This window comes from Bombina bombina, chromosome 6, assembly GCF_027579735.1.
Source record: "Bombina bombina isolate aBomBom1 chromosome 6, aBomBom1.pri, whole genome shotgun sequence".
Lineage (NCBI taxonomy): Eukaryota > Metazoa > Chordata > Amphibia > Anura > Bombinatoridae > Bombina > Bombina bombina.
In genome coordinates, this window is record NC_069504.1 from 444,572,968 (window position 1) to 444,592,363 (window position 19,396).

Sequence of the window (19,396 nt, forward strand, 5' to 3'; positions counted from 1 at the left end):
ATCTTCGGAGATAAGTCTGAATAGTCCCCATTCCACTGACTGAGCAGGAACAGTTGTAATGGTCTTAGATGAATGCGCACAAAAGGAACTATGTCCATTGCCGCTACCATCAACCTATCACTTCCATGCACTGCGCTATGGAAGGAAGAGGAACGGAATGAAGTATCCGACAAGAGTCTAGAAGTTTTGTTTTTCTGGCTTCTGTCAGAAAAATCCTCATTTCTAAGGAGTCTATTATAGTTCCCAAGAAGGGAACCCTCGTTGACGGAGATAGAGAACTCTTTTCCACGTTCACTTTCCATCCGTGAGATCTGAGAAAGGCCAGGACAATGTCCGTGTGAGCCTTTACTTGAGGAAGGGACGACGCACGAATCAGAATGTCGTCCAAGTAAGGTACTACAGCAATGCCCCTTGGTCTTAGCACCGCCAGAAGGGACCCTAGTACCTATGAGAAAATCCTAGGAGCAGTGGCTAATCCGAAAGAAAACGCCACGAACTGGAAATGCTTGTCCAGGAATTCAAACCTTAGGAACCGATGATGTTCCTTGTGGATAGGAATATGTAGATACGCATCCTTGAAATCCACCTTGGTCATGAATTGACCTTCCTGGATGGAAGGAAGAAGTGTTCGAATGGTTTCCATCTTGAACGATGGAACCTTGAGAAACTTGTTCAAGATCTTGAGATCTAAGATTGGTCTGAACGTTCCCTCTTTTTTGGGAACTATGAACAGATTGGAGTAGAACCCCATCCCTTGTTCTCCTAATGGAACAGGATGAATCACTCCCATTTTTAGCAGGTCTTCTACCCAATGTAAGAATGCCTGTCTTCTTATGTGGTCTGAAGACAACTGAGACCTGTGGAACCTCCCCCTTGGAGGAAGCCCCTTGAACTCCAGAGAATAACCTTGGGAGACTATTTCTAGCGCCCAAGGGTCCAGAACATCTCTTGCCCCAGCCTGAGCGAAGAGAGAGAGTCTGCCCCCCACCAGATCCGGTCCCGGATCGGGGGCCCGCATTTCATGCTGTCTTGGTAGCAGTGGCAGGTTTCCTGGCCTGCTTTCCTTTGTTCCAGCCTTGCATAGGTCTCCAGGCTGGATTGGCTTGAGAAGTATTACCTTCCTGCTTAGAGGACGTAGCCCTTGGGGCTGATCCGTTTCTGCGAAAGGGACGAAACTTAGGTTTATTTTTGGTCTTGAAAAGACCTATCCTGAGGAAGGGCGTGGCCCTTGCCCCCAGTGATATCAAAGATAATCTCTTTCAAGTCAGGGCCAAAGAGTGTTTTCCCCTTGAAAGGAATGTCAAGCAATTTGTTCTTGGAAGACGCATCCGCTGCCCAAGATTTTAACCAAAGCGCTCTGCGCCACAATAGCAAACCCAGAATTTTTTCGCCGCTAACCTAGCCAATTGCAAGGTGGCGTCTAGGGTGAAAGAATTAGCCAATTTAAGAGCACGAATTCTGTCCATAATCTCCTTATAAGAAGAAGAATTACTAATAATCGCCTTTCCTAGCTCAAACTAGAAACACGCGGCTGCAGTGACAGGGACAATGCATGCAATTGGTTGTAGAAGGGAACCTTGCTGAACAAACATCTTTAGCAGACCTTCTAATTTTTTATCCATAGGATCTTGGAAAGCACAACTATCTTCTATGGGTATAGTGGCGCGCTTGTGTAGAGTAGAAACCGCCCCCTCGACCTTGGGGACTGTCTGCCATCAGTCCTTTCTGGTGTCGACTATAGGAAAACAATTTTATAAATATGGGGGGAGGTACTAAAGGTATACCGGGCCTGTCCCATTCTGTACTAACAATGTACGCCACCCGCTTGGATATAGGAAAAGCTTCGGGGGGCCCCGGGGCCTCTAAGAACTTTTCCATTTTACATAGTGGTTCTGGAATGACCAGATAATCACAATCATCCAAATTGGATAACACCTCCTTAAGCAGAGCGCGGAGATGTTCCAACTTAAATTTAAAAGTAATCACATCAGGTTCAGCTTGTTGAGAAATGTTTCCTGAATCTGAAATTTCTCCCTCAGACAAAACCTCCCTGGCCCCCTCAGACTGGTGTAGGGGCCCTTCAGAAACCATATCATCAGCGCTCTCATGCTCTACAGAATTTTCTAAAACAGAGCAGTCGCGCTTTCACTGATAAGTGGGCATATTGGCTAAAATGTTTTTGATAGAATTATCCATTACAGCCGTTAAATGTTGCATAGTAAGGAGTATTGGCGCACTAGATGTACTAGGGGCCTCCTGTATGGGCAAGACTGGTGTAGACGAAGGAGGGGATGATGCAGTACCATGCTTACTCCCCTCACTTGAGGAATCATCTTGGGCATCATTTTTACTAAATTTTTTTATGACATAAAATACATATAGTTAAATGAGAAGGAACCTTGGTTTCCCCACAGTCAGAACACAATCTATCTGGTAGTTCAGACATGTTAAACAGGCATAAACTTGATAACAAAGCACAAAAAACGTTTTAAAATAAAACCGTTACTGTCACTTTAAATTTTAAACTAAACACACTTTATTACTGCAATTGCGAAAAAGTATGAAGGAATTGTTCAAAATTCACCAAAATTTCACCACAGAGTCTTAAAGCCTTAAAAGTATTGCACACCAAATTTGGAAGCTTTAACCCTTAAAATAACGGAACCGGAGCCGTTTTTATATTTAACCCCTTTACAGTCCCTGGAATCTGCTTTGCTGAGACCCAACCAAGCCCAAAGGGGAATACGATACCAAATGATGCCTTCAGAAAGACCTTTCTATGTATCAGAGCTCCACACACATGCAGCTGCATGCCATGCTGTCCTCAAAAACAAGTGCGCCATACCGGCGCGAAAATGAGACTCTGCCTATGCTTTGGGAAAGCCCCTAAAGAATAAGGTGTCTAAAACAGTGCCTGCCGATATTATTATATCAAAATACCCAGATAAAATGATTCCTCAAGGCTAAATATGTGTTAATAATCAATCGATTTAGCCCAGAAAAAGTCTACAGTTTAAATAAGCCCTTGTGAAGCCCTTATTTACAATCGTAATAAACATGGCTTACCGGATCCCATAGGGAAAATGACAGCTTCCAGCATTACATCGTCTTGTTAGAATGTGTCATACCTCAAGCAGCAAGGGACTGCAAACTGTTCCCCCAACTGAAGTTAATTGCTCTCAACAGTCCTGTGTGGAACAGCCATGGATTTTAGTTACGGTTGCTAAAATCATTTTCCTCATACAAACAGAATTCTTCATCTCTTTTCTGTTTCTGAGTAAATAGTACGTACCAGCACTATTTGAAAATAACAAACTCTTGATTGAATAATGAAAAACTACAGTTAAACACTAAAAAACTCTAAGCCATCTCCGTGGAGATGTTGCCTGTACAACGGCAAAGAGAATGACTGGGGTAGGCGGAGCCTAGGAGGGATCATGTGACCAGCTTTGCTGGGCTCTTTGCCATTTCCTGTTGGGGAAGAGAATATCCCACAAGTAAGGATGACGCCGTGGACCGGACACACCTATGTTGGAGAAATAACTTTATAAAAATATTGCAATATAATTGATGCTAAGTAACCACCGGTGGTACACTCTTTAAAAACAGTTTAAAAAGCAATCAGGAAATTGGACTGTCCAGTATAGTAATTGTGCAGAATAGTGGTGTAAATCCAGATAGTACCAAACAGCAAGCTCAAAAACGTGAATTTAAAAGTGTCTTAGTTAGTTCAATATACACGTTTGTGTGGCTTCAGGCAATGGTAAAGGAAAAAAAGAAGAGAGCAGTCGGCATGGAAACAGTACATAAGAGGGTGCAAACACCGAATATTCGGTCTGACATGCTACTACGTTACCAGAGTAAGATCAGCAGTACAGTCCCATTCGTTCGGCTACGACCATCTCCCGTTGATCGCCTCTATCGGTCTGTAATCAACCTTCTGGGCCGGGTCAAGGATCTACCTTTTAGGTGTCCGGTTGTCCTACTGTAGGTCTCCTGCGGTATCTAACAGCTTAATTTAGCGTGTAGCGGTTATTCTTCCTTCCGTGTGGAATGATCACGTGTCCAGTTTAAACTAATCGGATTTGGGTTCTCAGCAGTACAGCCACAGGATTGCAGATTTTGAAAATTAACACAGAGCGCTCTCTTTTTTGAAAAAAATCTTTTCAGATAAAGGCTAGAATGGTCATTCTGGTCTTTATCTGAAAGACTTTTTTCAAAAAACAGGTTACTCTGGTAACGTAGTAGCATGTCAGACCAAATATTCGTTGTTTGCACCCTCTTATGTACTGTTTCCAAGCCGACTGCTCTCTTCTTTTTTCCTTTATCATTGCCTGAAGCCACAAAAACGTGTATATTAAACTATTTATTGAAAGAAGACACTTTTAAATTAAGACGTTTTTGAGCTTCTCTCAATCCAACCTCCCCATCAAACTACCACCCTATTTCCCTAATACCTCTTGCCTCAAAGCTTCTTGAAAAGCTAGTATATGAACGTCTATCCCATTTCCTTACACTAAACTCCCTCCTTGACCCACTGCAATCTGGATTTCGCCCCTTTCACTCAACAGAGACAGCAATTGTTAAGGTTACCAACGACCTACTTACAGCAAAATCAAAAGGCCACTTCTCTCTACTTATCCTCCTTGATCTGTCTGCAGCCTTTGATACTGTTGACCACCCTCTTTTGCTTCACACCCTCCAATCCTTCGGCATCTGTGACACAACTCTCTCTTGGTTCTCTTACTATCTGTCTAACCGTACCTTTAGTGTAGCCTTCTCTGGGGCATTCTCTGCCCCTTACCTCTTTCTGTTGGGGTACTGCAAGGCTCTGTCCTTGGTACCCTTCTCTTCTCAATCTACATGTCCTCACTAGGTTCCTTAATAAAGTCCCACGGGTTTCATTATGATTTGTATGCCGATGATACGCAAATCTACCTCTCTGCACCAGAACTACCTCCTTCCTTGCTAACCCGTGTCACTAACTGTCTCTCTCATATCTCATCTTGGATGTCCTCTCACTACCTCAAGCTAAATCTCTCCAAAACTGAGCTCCTTATTTTCACCCCTTCTTCCAAAATCTCCACCCCCCATGTCTCTATAACTGTTGATAACTCCATCATTACCCCAACCTCACATGTACGATGTCTTGGGGTCACACTGGACTCAGATCTTTCTTTCACTCCTCACATTCAGTCCTTGGCTAAAGCCTGCCACTTCCACCTTAAAAACATTGCTAAAATACAAAATTACACAAGACACAACAAATATTTTAATCCACTGTCTCATCCTTTCCCGCCTCGACTACTGCAACTCTGTCCTCTCTGGTCTCCCTAGCTGCCGCCTAGCTCCTTTTCAATCCATAATGAATGCCTCTGCCAGGCTCATCTTCCTTGCACGTCGCTCTTCATCTGCTGCACCTTTCTGCCAATCCCTTCACTGGCTTCCTCTTGCCTCCAGGATTAAACACAAAATTCTCACTCTGACACACAAAGCCCTCAATTGCACTGCTCCTCCCTACATCGCAGACCTTTTCTCCAGATACTCTCCCGTCCCCTTCGCTCATGATCTCCTACTCTCCTCCTCTCTTGTTACCTCCTCACATTCCCGTCTTCAAGATTTCTCCAGATTGGCTCCCATCTTATGGAACTCTCTGCCTCGCTCCACAAGAATCTCCCCTAGTTTTAAAAGCTTCAAGTGCTCCCTGAAGACTCTACTATTCAGGGACGCTTACAACCTACACTAACCTTCCTATCTCCATTGCTATCCCCTAAAACCCTATAGCATGTAAGCCTATGAGCCCAGCTGTTTGTAGCTCATCTTCACAAGAGCCAACTACAACAGTGCAACTCTCGGCAGGACCCTCTCTCCCCATTTGATACCTGTAATCAAATCAAATACCTGATAATAATAATAATAAAAGCTTGCTGTTTGGTACTATCTGGATTTTCACCTTTATTCTGGAAAATTTTATTTAAAGAGTGTACCACCGGTTGTTACTTAGCATCAATTATATTGCAATATTTTTATAAAGTTATTTTTATGAAGTTATATGAAATACTGTTATTTTTGTGTAAATATTGTTATTTTTATGAAATATTTTTTCTGCACACATTATATACCTAGCTTTATAGCGCAACATCCGTATTTTATTTTATCTTTACTTCGCTGAATTAAATCAGAGTGCTTTTCCATTTTTGATGTTTGCTGGTATTTGTATAGCGTAAGAGAGTGTATACCTTTCCTGTGAGTTCTTGCAAATAGTCCCTTTCATATTTGGTGACATTACCTTTATTAAATCCAAATACCACAATTCCAGCCAAAATTTTAGAATATGCAGTGGTGGGGTCAAAATTTAGTAGTTTATAATAATTTTTATCATCAAGTATCCTTTCTGCCTCTTGTAAATAGTCAGACAGATTTATAGTTTTGATATACAAGTCTTTTCATTTATTCAAATATTGGTGTTACCAATATTAAAACTTTTTGATTTCGTGATCGAATCACGTGGTTTGGTTAGGTGTTCGGTAACAGTAATACAAACTCGTTACAGTTTATAATATTATTATTATTTTTATTATTGTCAGTTATTTGTAGAGCAAACAAAGGCAGAGTACAACAAAACAATTATAGGAATCAAATGGGTAGAGGGCCCTGCCAAGAGTCGCACTGTTGTAGTCAGCTGGACTCTTAGGCATACATGCTAAGGGGGTTCAGGGGATAGCAATGGAGGAGAGGAACTGGTATAAAGAAAGGTTAATGTAGGTTGTGTGCATCCCTGAACAGTAGAGTCTTTAGGGAGCGCTTGAAGCTTTCAAAACTAGGGGAGAGTCTTGTGGAGCGAGGCAGAGAGTTCCACAAGATGGGAGCCAGTCTGGAGAAGTCCTGTAAACGGGAGTGTGATGAGGTAACAAGAGTGGAGGAGAGTAGGAGGTAATGAGCAGAGCGAAGGGGACAGGAGGGACAGTATCTGGAGACAAGGTCTGAGATATAGGAGGGAGCAGTGCAGTTGAGGGCTTTGTATGTCAGAGTGAAAATTTTGTGTTTAATCCTAGAGGCAAGAGGAAGCCAGTGAAGGGATTGGCAGAGAGGTGCGGCAGATGAAGAGCGACATGTAAGGAAGATGAGCCTGGCAGAGGCATTAATTATGGATTGTAAATGAGCTAGGCGGCAGCTGGGGAGACCAGAGAGGACAGAGTTGCAGTAATCGAGGCGGAAAAGGATGAGAGAGTGGATTAAAATCTTAGTTGTGTCTTGTGTAAGGAAATGTCTAATTTTAGAGATGTTTTTAAGGTGGAAGTGGCAGGCTTTAGCCAAGGACTGAATGTGAGGAGTAAAAGAAAGATCTGAGTCAAATGTGACCCCGACAGGTACTTTTGTACACAATATTATGCAGCCAATTTAGGTTGTTATTTATTCATTTATATTTATTTATACTTGTGTGATTTTATATTTTCTAGAGGGCGATGAGGATATTACACTGGACCCTTATATGGGGGTAGGTCGAGCTGGGATCATTTTTTGATTGGTTTCTTGCAGTATATATGGTAACTTTGATTGATGTATGTCAGAATCCTGAGGAAACGCTGCAAATAGCAATGAGAAATACGTCTCTTGACATCATGTAATAGGTTTGCAATCATTTTTTTAACTTTTAAAGCTACCTGTTGCCACTGCTTTTGAGGATATATTGATTTAATCAGCTTGCTCCAATCTTGATATACGGAGCAGCTAATATTGCTGTAAATTGCCAATATTATTTACAGTGAACTGGAAAACTGTGGAGTTCCACGCAGTAGGAGGCGAGTCTGCTGGGCAACTCAGAGGATCCAGCCTTCTGTTACTGCACGTCTATTGCATGCACACTTGTGAGTTTGTGTTTTTACTCATATCATCTGATTTATATTGGTTGACTTTCTACACTATGAGGCGCCTTCTTTTGTTGTTTTATAGGATCGCTGATGTGTCTGGCCTGACATATTAGAAGAGCTGCCTCTCCAGCTGCTTGAGAGAATTTTTTTCTTCAGTTTTAATCTCCTTATTAAAAACATTCTAAGGACTGTATATTGGACTTTTCATACGTCTGTGGCATTTATTTTGGCGTCCCTTTAATATATATATATATATACTGTGTATATATATATATATATATATTGCATTGTTGTGCTATATACAGGTATATATATATATATATATATATATATACACTGCAAGAAAGGGAACCGGCACTCAATATTCGAAACAACCTCTGGGGTGCACTTCCAATCACAGTAATATTCCCAATAGCAAAGAAGGCACTCTCCGTTTTTTAACTTCATTTATTTGTTAAGGTAAACGTTTTCGGGGTCTCCCCCGTCCTCAGACCACTATTGGGTATATATATATATATATATATATATATATATATACATACATACATACATACACATACACACATACACTGTATATATATAAAATAATAATTTTCAAGCATGCTGTTATAGTGTGGCTTCTAAGCAGCATATATACAATTGAATGTCTGAGAATTCAGTAATGTTTAAATGCGCAGATGTTGTGCTGGCTCATTTATTTCAAGATGTCGTACATACGGAATTTCATATAAATGTACATAATGATTCTGCAAATAATCAGGGACTTACCTGATCCTATAAAGGCATGAGACCAATGCATTCTATTATTCATATAACATCAGGGATTTTGTAAATCTGTATTATAATAATATAAAAATTGCTTCAATCTATTCCTTTTATAACGTACAATCTTCAGAACCACAAACATCAGCATTCAAAATAAATAAATGAAAACACATCTAATATAAAGTTGCATTCATATTATAACTTTAAAGTTTGCCGGACTTCAATGTTAAAGGGCCGTTATAGTTATAAAATGACATTCTGTAATTTGTTAGAGCATTTACATGTATCACTAGCAAAGTTACAACACTATTTGTATAACCCCTGCAAAGGGGAGTAAATACATTGTTAAAGTACCACTCGGCACTGCAGGCCCTGAGCAGAAACTGCTACTGATACAATCAGCAGCATTAATCATACAGCTGTATCCTGCAACTAGTACTGCTGATTGGAGCAGCGGCAGTTTCTGCTCAGGACAAGAAGCACACTGCAGCTCCCGAACTATACTTTAACTATGTGTTTAAACACATAGCATTACAGTGCTACAAGCGATAAAATTACCTGCTATGATGAATCAGAGCACATCATTTTATCACTATAAATGACATTTAAAACCTGCTTTGTAAGTGCTTGTAACTTTGAAATTTGTAGTTTTTGTGGGAATCATTAATGGAAATGCTGATAATTTGAATAAAATTGATAAAGTATTTTATAGTTATAAAGTGATTACAATGGGTACTTTTCTGTATTTGAAATCAAAGTTACAGCAACAACAACAGCAATCAGAACCACAAACATCACAAACACACACCAATGAGAACCATAAACCAACAACATAAATGAAGAAAAAACACTGATTGAAAGTTGCATTTATATTATAGCTGTTAAATTTGCCAGGCTTCAATGTTAAACAGTGTTTTGCAAGTGCTTATTATTTTCATTTGTGTGAATTAATTTCTTTTAAATGTGATGTTTTTGTGAGTACCATCAGTGATGGAAATGCTGAATATTTGAAGTAAATGAATAAAGTATTTTGGAGTTAAGTGATGAAAACGGGTACTTCTCCTTATTTGAAAACAAAGCTACAGCAACAACAAACACCTATCTGTTAAATTTCCCATTGGAATTTATTGCATAGTAGGTGCTGACGAGGCCCAATGAAGGCCGAAACGATCGTCTGGGTTTGTTGTGTTCCTTGTTCAGATGGGAATCACCTGGTAATTTGGCACTGGACTGACCATAATAGGCGGGATCAGACTGATATACTACAGGAAAGTTCTACTCTGTGAAAACCATTACTGGGCTAAAAGGAGCTGCACCCAGGTGGTAAATCACCATAAAACAGGCTAACAATGGTATTGAGCTAGTTGTTTGTTCCTGTGAGTGCGCTTCTCTCTGTACGTATTTAGGTGCTTGTTTTTGTTTGGTGAAAAAATGAGTAGTGTTTACTGAGATGTAAAGGTTAAAAGTCACTTATTTTAATATATTTCAAGCGAGCTCAGTAGAAGCCTCTCCGCTCTAAACCTCTCCGCTCAGGCGAGATGATATAAAATGATCCTCCAGCACTGCGAGGTCCCTAGTGAAATTCCTAAAAGGCATATTTTGCTTTACTTCTCCAAGATCCGTTCCCTGCATTTCTGTATGTGAAGAAGAGACAAGCCCAGTGCAATATAGCACTGCATGACATGATAGTTCTGATGCATTTACACTTTGTGCTTTGTATTTTATATTACTTTAGACTTCAGATTAAAGGGATACTGAACCCAAAAAAAATTATTTTGTGATTCAGATAGAGCATGCAATTTTAAGCAACTTTCTAATTTACTCCTATTATAAATGTTTCTTCGTTCTCTTGCTATCTTTATTTGAAAAAGAAAGTCCAGCACTTGTTTATTGGTGGATGGATTTATCCACCAATCAGCAAGAACAACCCAGGTTGTTCATCAAAAATGGGCCGGCATCTAAACTTACATTCTTGCTTTTCAAATAAAAATACCAAGAGAATTAAGAACATTTGATAATAGGAGTAAATTAGAAAGTTGCTTAAAATTGCATGCTCTATCTGAATCACAAAAACATAAATTATGCTTACCTGATAATTTCCTTTTCTTCCATGGGAAAGAGTGCACAGCCGCATTCATTACTTATGGGAAACCTGGCCACCAGGAGGCGGCAAAGACCCACCAGCCAAAAGGCTTGAATACTCCTCCCACTTCCCCTATCCCCCAGTCATTCAGCCGAGGAACAAGGAACAGTAGAAGAAGCTTCAAGGTGAAAAGGTGCCAGAAGATGAAACAACACCTCAAAAACGTGCAGGGGGCTGTGTACTCTTCCCCAAGAAAAGGAAATGATCAGGTAAGCATAATTTATGTTTTTCTTCCGAATGGGAAAGAGTCCACAGCCGCATTCATTACTTATGGGAAATTTATACCCAAGCCAAAGAGGACAAAGAATGCCAAGACGGGAGGGTAAGAGGCGGACTATTGAATGCACCCACCGAAAAAACATATTCCCAGAAAACAAAGTCCCGTTTCGTTTGAAAACCGGGAACAACCTCATTGAAAGAAAAAACGACCCATGGACGCAAAACCAACGACAGTCCAAAGTACCTGGACAGTTACCACAAGTAGATGCAACCGAGACACAGGCACCGAGGACCTCACTCTCAGGGGCAACAACCCAGTCACAGCCCCTTAAACCGACAAGGAGACCCGAGTAACAATTCCCAGAGGGAAAACCAGACAGGACAGAAAGACCAACTCAGGCCTACAAGAAGACTAGCAAGATCCGCTCGCCAGACTCACCTAAACATATGTCAGGATAGAAAAGGACAGCAGCAGAAAACAGGAAATGACCAGAGAGAACAAAGGATCCCAAGGACCAGCAGACGCAGAAACCGCTACACAGCGTGGACGAGCGTTGCCACCGATCAGAATCATGAAGGGAACATCCCTTACCACAGTCAAGACCCACACCCAGTCCACAATAGACTGAGGATGCCTCACAAGCTAGGAAGAACTTCCGCAGTCGAAGAACGATCGAGAAAAAATGACCATGCTAAAAGCGTGAGAGGAAACACAGCCACCACCCGAAGGAACACAAAACATCACGCTCCTTTTCAACCCAGACGGTGTAGACCAACACAACACCGCTAGAGACTGTGGAGCAGCCGAAACTCATCCGAGAACCAATCTTCTCGACAACCGAAGAATCCCTAAGGATCCCACTCCCCAGAGGGAGCAAGGGACTCTTTTAAAGGAGTTTTGCCTGGGTTCAAACCCACAATTCGGGAGCAGTGGAACTAACCACTAAGCTACATATCCCTTGGGTACCACCCAAAGGGAAGGAGAAAAAACAACCAGGCACGCGTCGAAGAAAAAGTGACCAGAACCCAGGGATAAGTCCCACAAACCGGAGAACACGTAATCCCAAAGAGCAAGCCCACAAGGCAACATAAACATATGTAAACCAGATGGAAACGAACCTCGATCTTAAGGACCATAAGATGGCTAGATCTAAGTCGAGCATGAAAGCTAACAGAATGGATCCTCCGAAAAAACCCACTAAGGACTAGGGGAACCAGAATACCCCCTATGAAAGGACCGAGAGGACGTGTCCCCAAGACACCTAAACCATCTACCGATGAGTGTACAGGCACTAATTGCCCCAAAGAGCAGAGTGGCGGCAGACCCAAAAAAACACTCCCCCGTCAGGGGAGTCTAGCACAGGCCATAGGAGAAAGTCAAGACAGACCATCCAGAGCCCAACACAAAAAAAATAAGCTCTATGAGAAACAGGCTCTCAAGCCCCCACAACATCGGCAGCAAAGTAAACTAATATGCAACCATCATGTGCCAAGAAAAGGTCTGCAAATGCGGGACAAAAAATAAGGAAAATGACAAACAGTCTAGAGTCAAATCCTAGACCTAATGAGGACAATAGGGCAAAAAAAAACCTACGAAAAGAAGGCTCAGAAGCCCGTCCCCAGGTACCTAATCCGCAAACTATTCCAAACTCCCCAATGAGAACAATGGAAACCAGCCTGACCTAACCCCTAACACCCAAGGGCATAACAGGGACTTAAGGAGAAAAGCCGACACTTGGACGGACTGAACCCTAGACTCCCCTCCCAGACCTACAATGAGATCCAAGAGAAGGGGTCAGATTCTAGTAGTCAGGACCCGGGGCCACACGCCCCAAACCTGCCCAACAAGCTGGCAGACTAACTCGTTGAGGAAAAGAAATACCTCAAACAGCAAGCACACCTCGGTTCCTGACCCCTAAGGGACGGCAGAAACGACGAATCACCAGTGGCAACCCCGGAGAACCCAGGGTGAGCTGCAACCTCCAAGATCCCATCAGAGCATCAAAAGCTCCCAGAAGCGGATGTAGTAGCAACTAGCCACCTCAGCAGGACCAGACCTATACTAGCCACTCGACGGAACCTAGTCTCTAGGAGAAGCACCAAGGGCATCCCAAAAGGGCCAGAACCGCACACAGCAGCAAGGACCGCACCCCTCAGGCCAGGGATGCGAAGGGACGCGGTGGGACCCCACCAGCCCATGTCACTGGAGCAGACTGACATGGCCAGCCCAAGCGCTCCTTACATCCAGACCCGAAGGTCGCGAGGAAAAGCGTAGTTTATAAAAACAACAAAAACAAATGAACCAGTAGGTCCCGCCTGACCAGCCAGGTGCAACATGAGTCACTAACAATTAACAGTGCACACACTAACTCTGGATGAAAACCCGGGAACGACTTCCTTGGAAGAACTAAAACCAAGCAATCCCATAATTCACGTAGGAAAAGAATATAAAGTAAATAAATCCAACTCAGATAAAATAAACAAGGGCGCCCAGAAGGAACTATGTCTCCGCAGGACCTGCCAAACAGAGACCAGAACCCTCAGAAAAAAAGGCTGGGAAAGCTCAAAGTAGACCGACTGGAGATAAGATTATCCCCATTAATCTATACCAAAGAACCGCGCGAGAACTGAGAAGTCCCCGGACGATAAAGTAAAGGATCCCCCAATAGATCAAAAAGATGTTGTAGTAGGACATGCAGTCGCACAATCCTATAACGAAAAGAACAACAAGGGGGCAGAATCACTCCTGGGGGGAACACTATAATACCAATCACGGTCTGAACACCCGGGATAGGCAGGCAGGCACATAACTGCAAGGAAACCTTGTGGTCTTGCAGACGAATCAGAACTAATAAAATGTCCCGCCATCTCCGGGGGAAACAATCCACCCTGCGTGAAGGAGACATCAAAGTCAGGGGCACCTACGAAAACAAAAGGAGCGTGCGATTGGGAAGGCACCTCCTGAGGAACAGAGCTCCCGGAGGCTGATGGTTTAGCAGACCCAAGGTCACGTGAGCCAGAGGGACCCAGCAAACCATGCAGGCACAAGAGACAAGAGTGGTAGACTTGCGACAACGTGGCCAAACGACAATCCTCGTCCGAGGACGACTCATAATCTGATAAGAGAATAGTCCCGGCATCAGAATCCTCCATGGCTAGGACTAATATAAACGCACAATGGCTGGGACACTCACCACCTCCTATGACCAGACCTCAGCGGAGCAGACTCTTTCCTTCATTGCCACTCGGTCAGGAATGCAGAAGGGGAAGAAACCCCGCCCAAGCGTAAACACACACAGTCAACAGAAGGCCAGCAAAATCCAAAAAGCATGCCACAGAAAGGCGGAAAACTAGGCCCAATGAAAGGATAAGCAAGTCTAAACCACCCAAAGGTTTTTAGTTCTAGGCCGCGCAATCACAAGTCCAGAAAAGGCCACTATGCACCGCATAGAGTAACGCTTCATGTCTCAGCCTCAGAGCCCGTACACACATACCCAACGCAGGTTGAGTCACATAAGAAACATGATAAGAGACCCCTTCCCAGTTCACTAATCCACCCTAAGGAGGAAATATCCCATGATTCCAAGATCTCTACTGAAGGTGCCTCAGCGAGGCCCATACTATACTGTCATAATAAATCACATTATAAACAATGTAATAAAATGAAATGATTCTACGCCGTGGAAAAGGAACACGGCCCTTCAAGTGTGACAAATAGTAGCAGCACCTCCGTCATGGACTCGAGAGAAGACAGCAGGTAGCGAAGCGAAGTTCGACAATGCCAAGTGCTGAAAGGAGCTGTTATAACGAGTCGGGATGGTGTCGCAGGGGAAGCTCCCACTGCATCTCCGGATTCTAACTTTCACCCAGGCCCTCCACGAGAGGCTAACAGGACTACTTAAAACTCCTGTCCCATGTCGAAGGGTAGCACCCTCTATAAGAGACATATTAACAATAAATAAAAGTATAACAAATAGAAAAATAAGAAAAAACTTCTGACACTTCTCTGCCAACCTCCTGGGATGAAAGGCAAAGAATGACTGGGGGATAGGGGAAGTGGGAGGAGTATTTAAGCCTTTGGCTGGTGGGTCTTTGCCTCCTGGTGGTCAGGTTCTTATTTCCCATAAGTAATGAATGCGGCTGTGGACTCTTTCCCATTAGGAAGAAAAGAAAAAAATTGGGTTCAGTGTCCCTTTAAGAATAATTACATTTAAACTTTGCGCTTTTTATTTTGTATTTTTTTGTATACAACCGTGTATTTAAGATTGTGAGTGTATACATTCTGATTGTGCCTTTCTGTGTAACTTTAACAAATTAGGTTTATACTTCATTACATATTTCTGTGTTTGCATTAACGTTTTTCCTGTTAGAATAAAGAGTGTCCCCACAACGAAAATCTCTTCTGAATTGAGTATTTGGTTCAACAAGGAACATGTATGAGAGAGATGGAAATATCAGATTCACTAAAGGCCATTTATTTAGCATAACAGAAATACAAGAAAAACTCAACATATAACACACACACTACAAAGTGGTAAAAACAAAACAAACAAAAACAAACAATGAAATAGTTTTACATTCCAAGAATTCTGAAATTAAAATTCTCAGATCCAACAGAATTTAACAATATATAATATTATACAATATATTTGATGAATGAATTTAATTTCAGATTTTCCATGTTTTTTCTTTTTTAATGTTTGCTTGAGCTTTTGATATATACGTACATACATACATAAACACATACACACACAAACACACAACTTGACATATGTATAGTAAATGTAGGATCCAGGCACATTTTTTAGAATCCAAGCAAGGGTACTAACCTTTAACTGTCTTCGATTAAATTAATAGTGTAGTCAAAATTAAACTTTTATGATTCAGTCAATGTTAAGCAACTTTCTAATTTACTTATATTATCAATGTTCTCTTGCTATCTTTATTTGAATGTAAGCTTAGGAGCCGGCTCATTTTTGGTTCAGCACCTGGGTAGCGCTTGTTGATTGGTGGCTACATTTAGACACCAGTCAGAAAGTGCTACCCAGGTTTTGAACCAAAAACAGGCTGGCTCCTATGTTTACATTCTTGCTTTTCCAAATGAAGATACCAAGAGAACGAAGAAAAATTGATAATAGGAGTTAATTAAAAAGTTGCTTAAAAATGCCTGCTCTATCTGAATTATCAACGTTTAATTTTGGCTAGACTATTCCTTTAAAGCCCAGATTCAAATAAAGAAAATCATGGGTGAAGTTTGGCTATTAAAAAAATAATTACAGTAAAAAAAAGATATTAATCTAGCTGATATGATGCTCTATAGCAACACAACAGAAATGTGTTGTTATTACAAGGTATTACTGTCCCTTTAAGCCCTGCACTATGGCAGATACAGCAGCACACAAGTACATGATGTTAAACATTTCAGCATCAGAGAGCTAGATTAGCATTGTGAATATTTTGAGCTTACATTTTTGCCCCTAAAATGATTGAAAATACTAGCATTTCTAAACATTGGGAGACATTACGGACTAGATGCATTTCTAAACATTGGGAGATATTACGGGCTAGATGCATTTCTAAACATTGGGAGACATTACGGGCTAGATTACAAGTGGAGCGATAATTTAATCAGCGTGCGATAATTAATCAGCCATTACAAGTGGCTTGTTATTGCTACCACAATCAGATCTCTGGTTAATTTTATAACTGTGCCCCAAATGCCCCCAAAATACAGTGTAGTGCATTTTAATAAAAAAAAATTGTAGCATGTTTATTTTTTAATAAAATAACTGCACTAGGCAGTATTTTGGGGGTAAAGTTGGTGGGAGTCGGGTGTTAGAAATATAAAAAACGGCACTGAAAAATAACTTTAGATTGCGGTCTATGGGAACTGTGTGTTCCCAGTAAATATATATGTATATGTTGCGCTACTTACCCCATTCACTGCGCTTAGGTTCTGTGACGACTGACAGCATCAGAACGAGGCTCTTATTGGAGCCTATGGAAGCGAGCTCTCGTGAGCGCAATGCTTCCCAGTAATGCAAGTGCAAGCTTGCATTTGCATTGCTGTCAACTTGTAATACCAGCGCAAATTAGCGTGCGCTGGTATTACAAAGTGGAGTGCAAATATCCCTTTAGTGAAAGCGATATTTTGCTCTCCACTTTTAATCTGGCCCTAAATTGTTGGGAGTCAGATTTTAAGCAAGATATTTTACTAGAAACAAAACTCCATGAAATATAGGAATGATTTCTCCCCTATTATTTTTAATACTCTGTGTCCCAAACTATGTTGCATGAAATAATGTTACAGTCATTGGACTCACAATTTGTATTTCATGATTTAATGATTCAGATAGAGCATACCATTTTAAATAACTTTCTAAAGTATTCTATTATCTAATTTGCTTTGTTCTCTTGGTACCCTTTGTTGAACAGCACACCTAGAAAGGGAGCTACCTCACCTGATGTGCTTAGATAGATCTAAGTAGTGTATTGCTATTCCTTTAACAAAGAATACTAAGAGAATGAAGCAAATTTGATAACAGAAGTAAATTGGAAAGTTGTTTAAAACTATACGTACTATTTGAATCATGTAAGAAAAAGTCTGTGGTGGTGATGCAGACCTCCGATACAATAAGTTGTATTACAAATAGAAGCTTAGCATCTTATATGCCTACCATGAATTCCTCTCTATTTGACTGCATTATCATGGCAGCACTTATGCTAGTTCTCATATGTTGAAGTTATGTTGTGTTAGGCTATAGAATACAGCGACACTACATAGGCGATAAATGGTTTCTGACACTTGACAACTATTCTTATGCCTGAACCTTTCAGAGTGGCAGCACAAGACCTCTTAGGTCTTAGCAGAGTAACGCAAAGCAGGAAGCTTTATTCCCACCTGAGTAGCAAAAGCCAGTAAAATGATACCTTGAAAAAATCCAATCGCGGTTTAAACTCAGGTGATGGAGTATAAAAGTAATGAATTACCTTGTTGTACACATTAAACCATTCTGGGTGGTGATTCATTTTCTCTGCTTGCAGGGCCACACGAGTCATAAATCCAAAAGCCTAAAGAAAAAAAATGAAAACAGTACAGACGTTAGGATAACATTGTTACGTGGTTCCTGGGGGTGTTTCTGACTTTTCTTTCTATAGCTGATATGACCAATTTTCCACTGCTGGTATAAGGGGAGTGTTTCACATTTATAAAGTCACAAAGATTTACTGAATTCATCTTTCCTGTGCAAATTGTACTTGCAATTTACGTTACCTCAAAAAAAAATCTCCAAGTTACTTTTAACCTACGGCACACACCACCTGCAATATGCACAGGCATAGGAGCAAGCATGATAGCTGTATCTGTAGTGGGCTACTTCTAATTTTATTACATTAATATGTCTTTAAAAGAAAATATTGCATATGGTTGTGGTACTAATTATAAATAAAAAAAGAAATATATATATATATATATATATATACATATACACACACACACACAGGTATACCGCAATTAACAGCACTTCACTTTACAGTGCTTCACTAATACAGCGCTTTGTGGAGCTGAATTTCAATCTTCAAGGATTTTGAAACACTGCTGTAAACATTGTGAGATTGCGAGAAAAGTGACTGGCAGCATTTTGTTATGCTTAGTTCACAGTGCAATCTTTGTCCTCTATTTATCATAGTCTGGCAGACCTGATCCGACAGTGCGGATCAGGTCCGCCAGACCTCGCTGAATACGGCGAGTAATACGCTCGCCGTATTCAGCAATGCACCAGCAGCTCACAAGAGCTTCTGGTGCAACGCTGCCCCCTGCAGACTCGAGGCCAATGGGCCGCCAGCAGGGGGTGTCAATCAACCCGATCGTACTCGATCAGGTTAATTTCCGGCGATGTCTGTCCGCCTGCTCAGAGCTCAGAGCAGGCGGACAGGTTATGGAGCAGCGGTCTTTGTGACTGCTGCTTCATAACTGCTATTTCTGGCGAGCCTGCAGGCATCAAGCTCCATTCGAAGCTTGATAGATAGGCCCTTTGTCTCAGTGCTATAGTCTGGCAAATTTTACTACAGTAATTGTCACTAATTTTACAGGTACAGTATTTATTGAATACTAATTCAATACTGTGCTGTGCTAGCGTTAAACTAAAGGTAGCACTATTTCACCCCTAATATATGTTAGTTCAAACATCTATTGGCACTCTACAAATAACCGATAATAATAATAAAACATTTTTTTAAAGTTTTTAAACACTGGCAAGTGAAAAGAAAGCTAAAACTGACTTGTTTCACTTTAAGGCAGTTTTCACTTTACAGCAGGACTCCGGTCCCTAACCCACTGTATGAGCGGGGTATAGCTGTCTGTGTGTACATATATATATATATATATATATATATATAT

The 19,396-nt window shown here is 41.3% G+C and overlaps 1 protein-coding gene across 1 annotated transcript in view; it reads right to left on the reverse strand.

The window, feature by feature from the left end:
• The window catches only part of PCBD2 (pterin-4 alpha-carbinolamine dehydratase 2), a 340,449-nt gene that overhangs the window by 52,636 nt on the left and 268,417 nt on the right, over window positions 1-19,396 (reverse strand). The window contains exon 3 of the mRNA XM_053717205.1: window positions 17,989-18,069. Coding sequence (XP_053573180.1) covers window positions 17,989-18,069 — 81 coding nt within the window. The remainder of the gene's footprint in view (window positions 1-17,988; window positions 18,070-19,396) is intronic.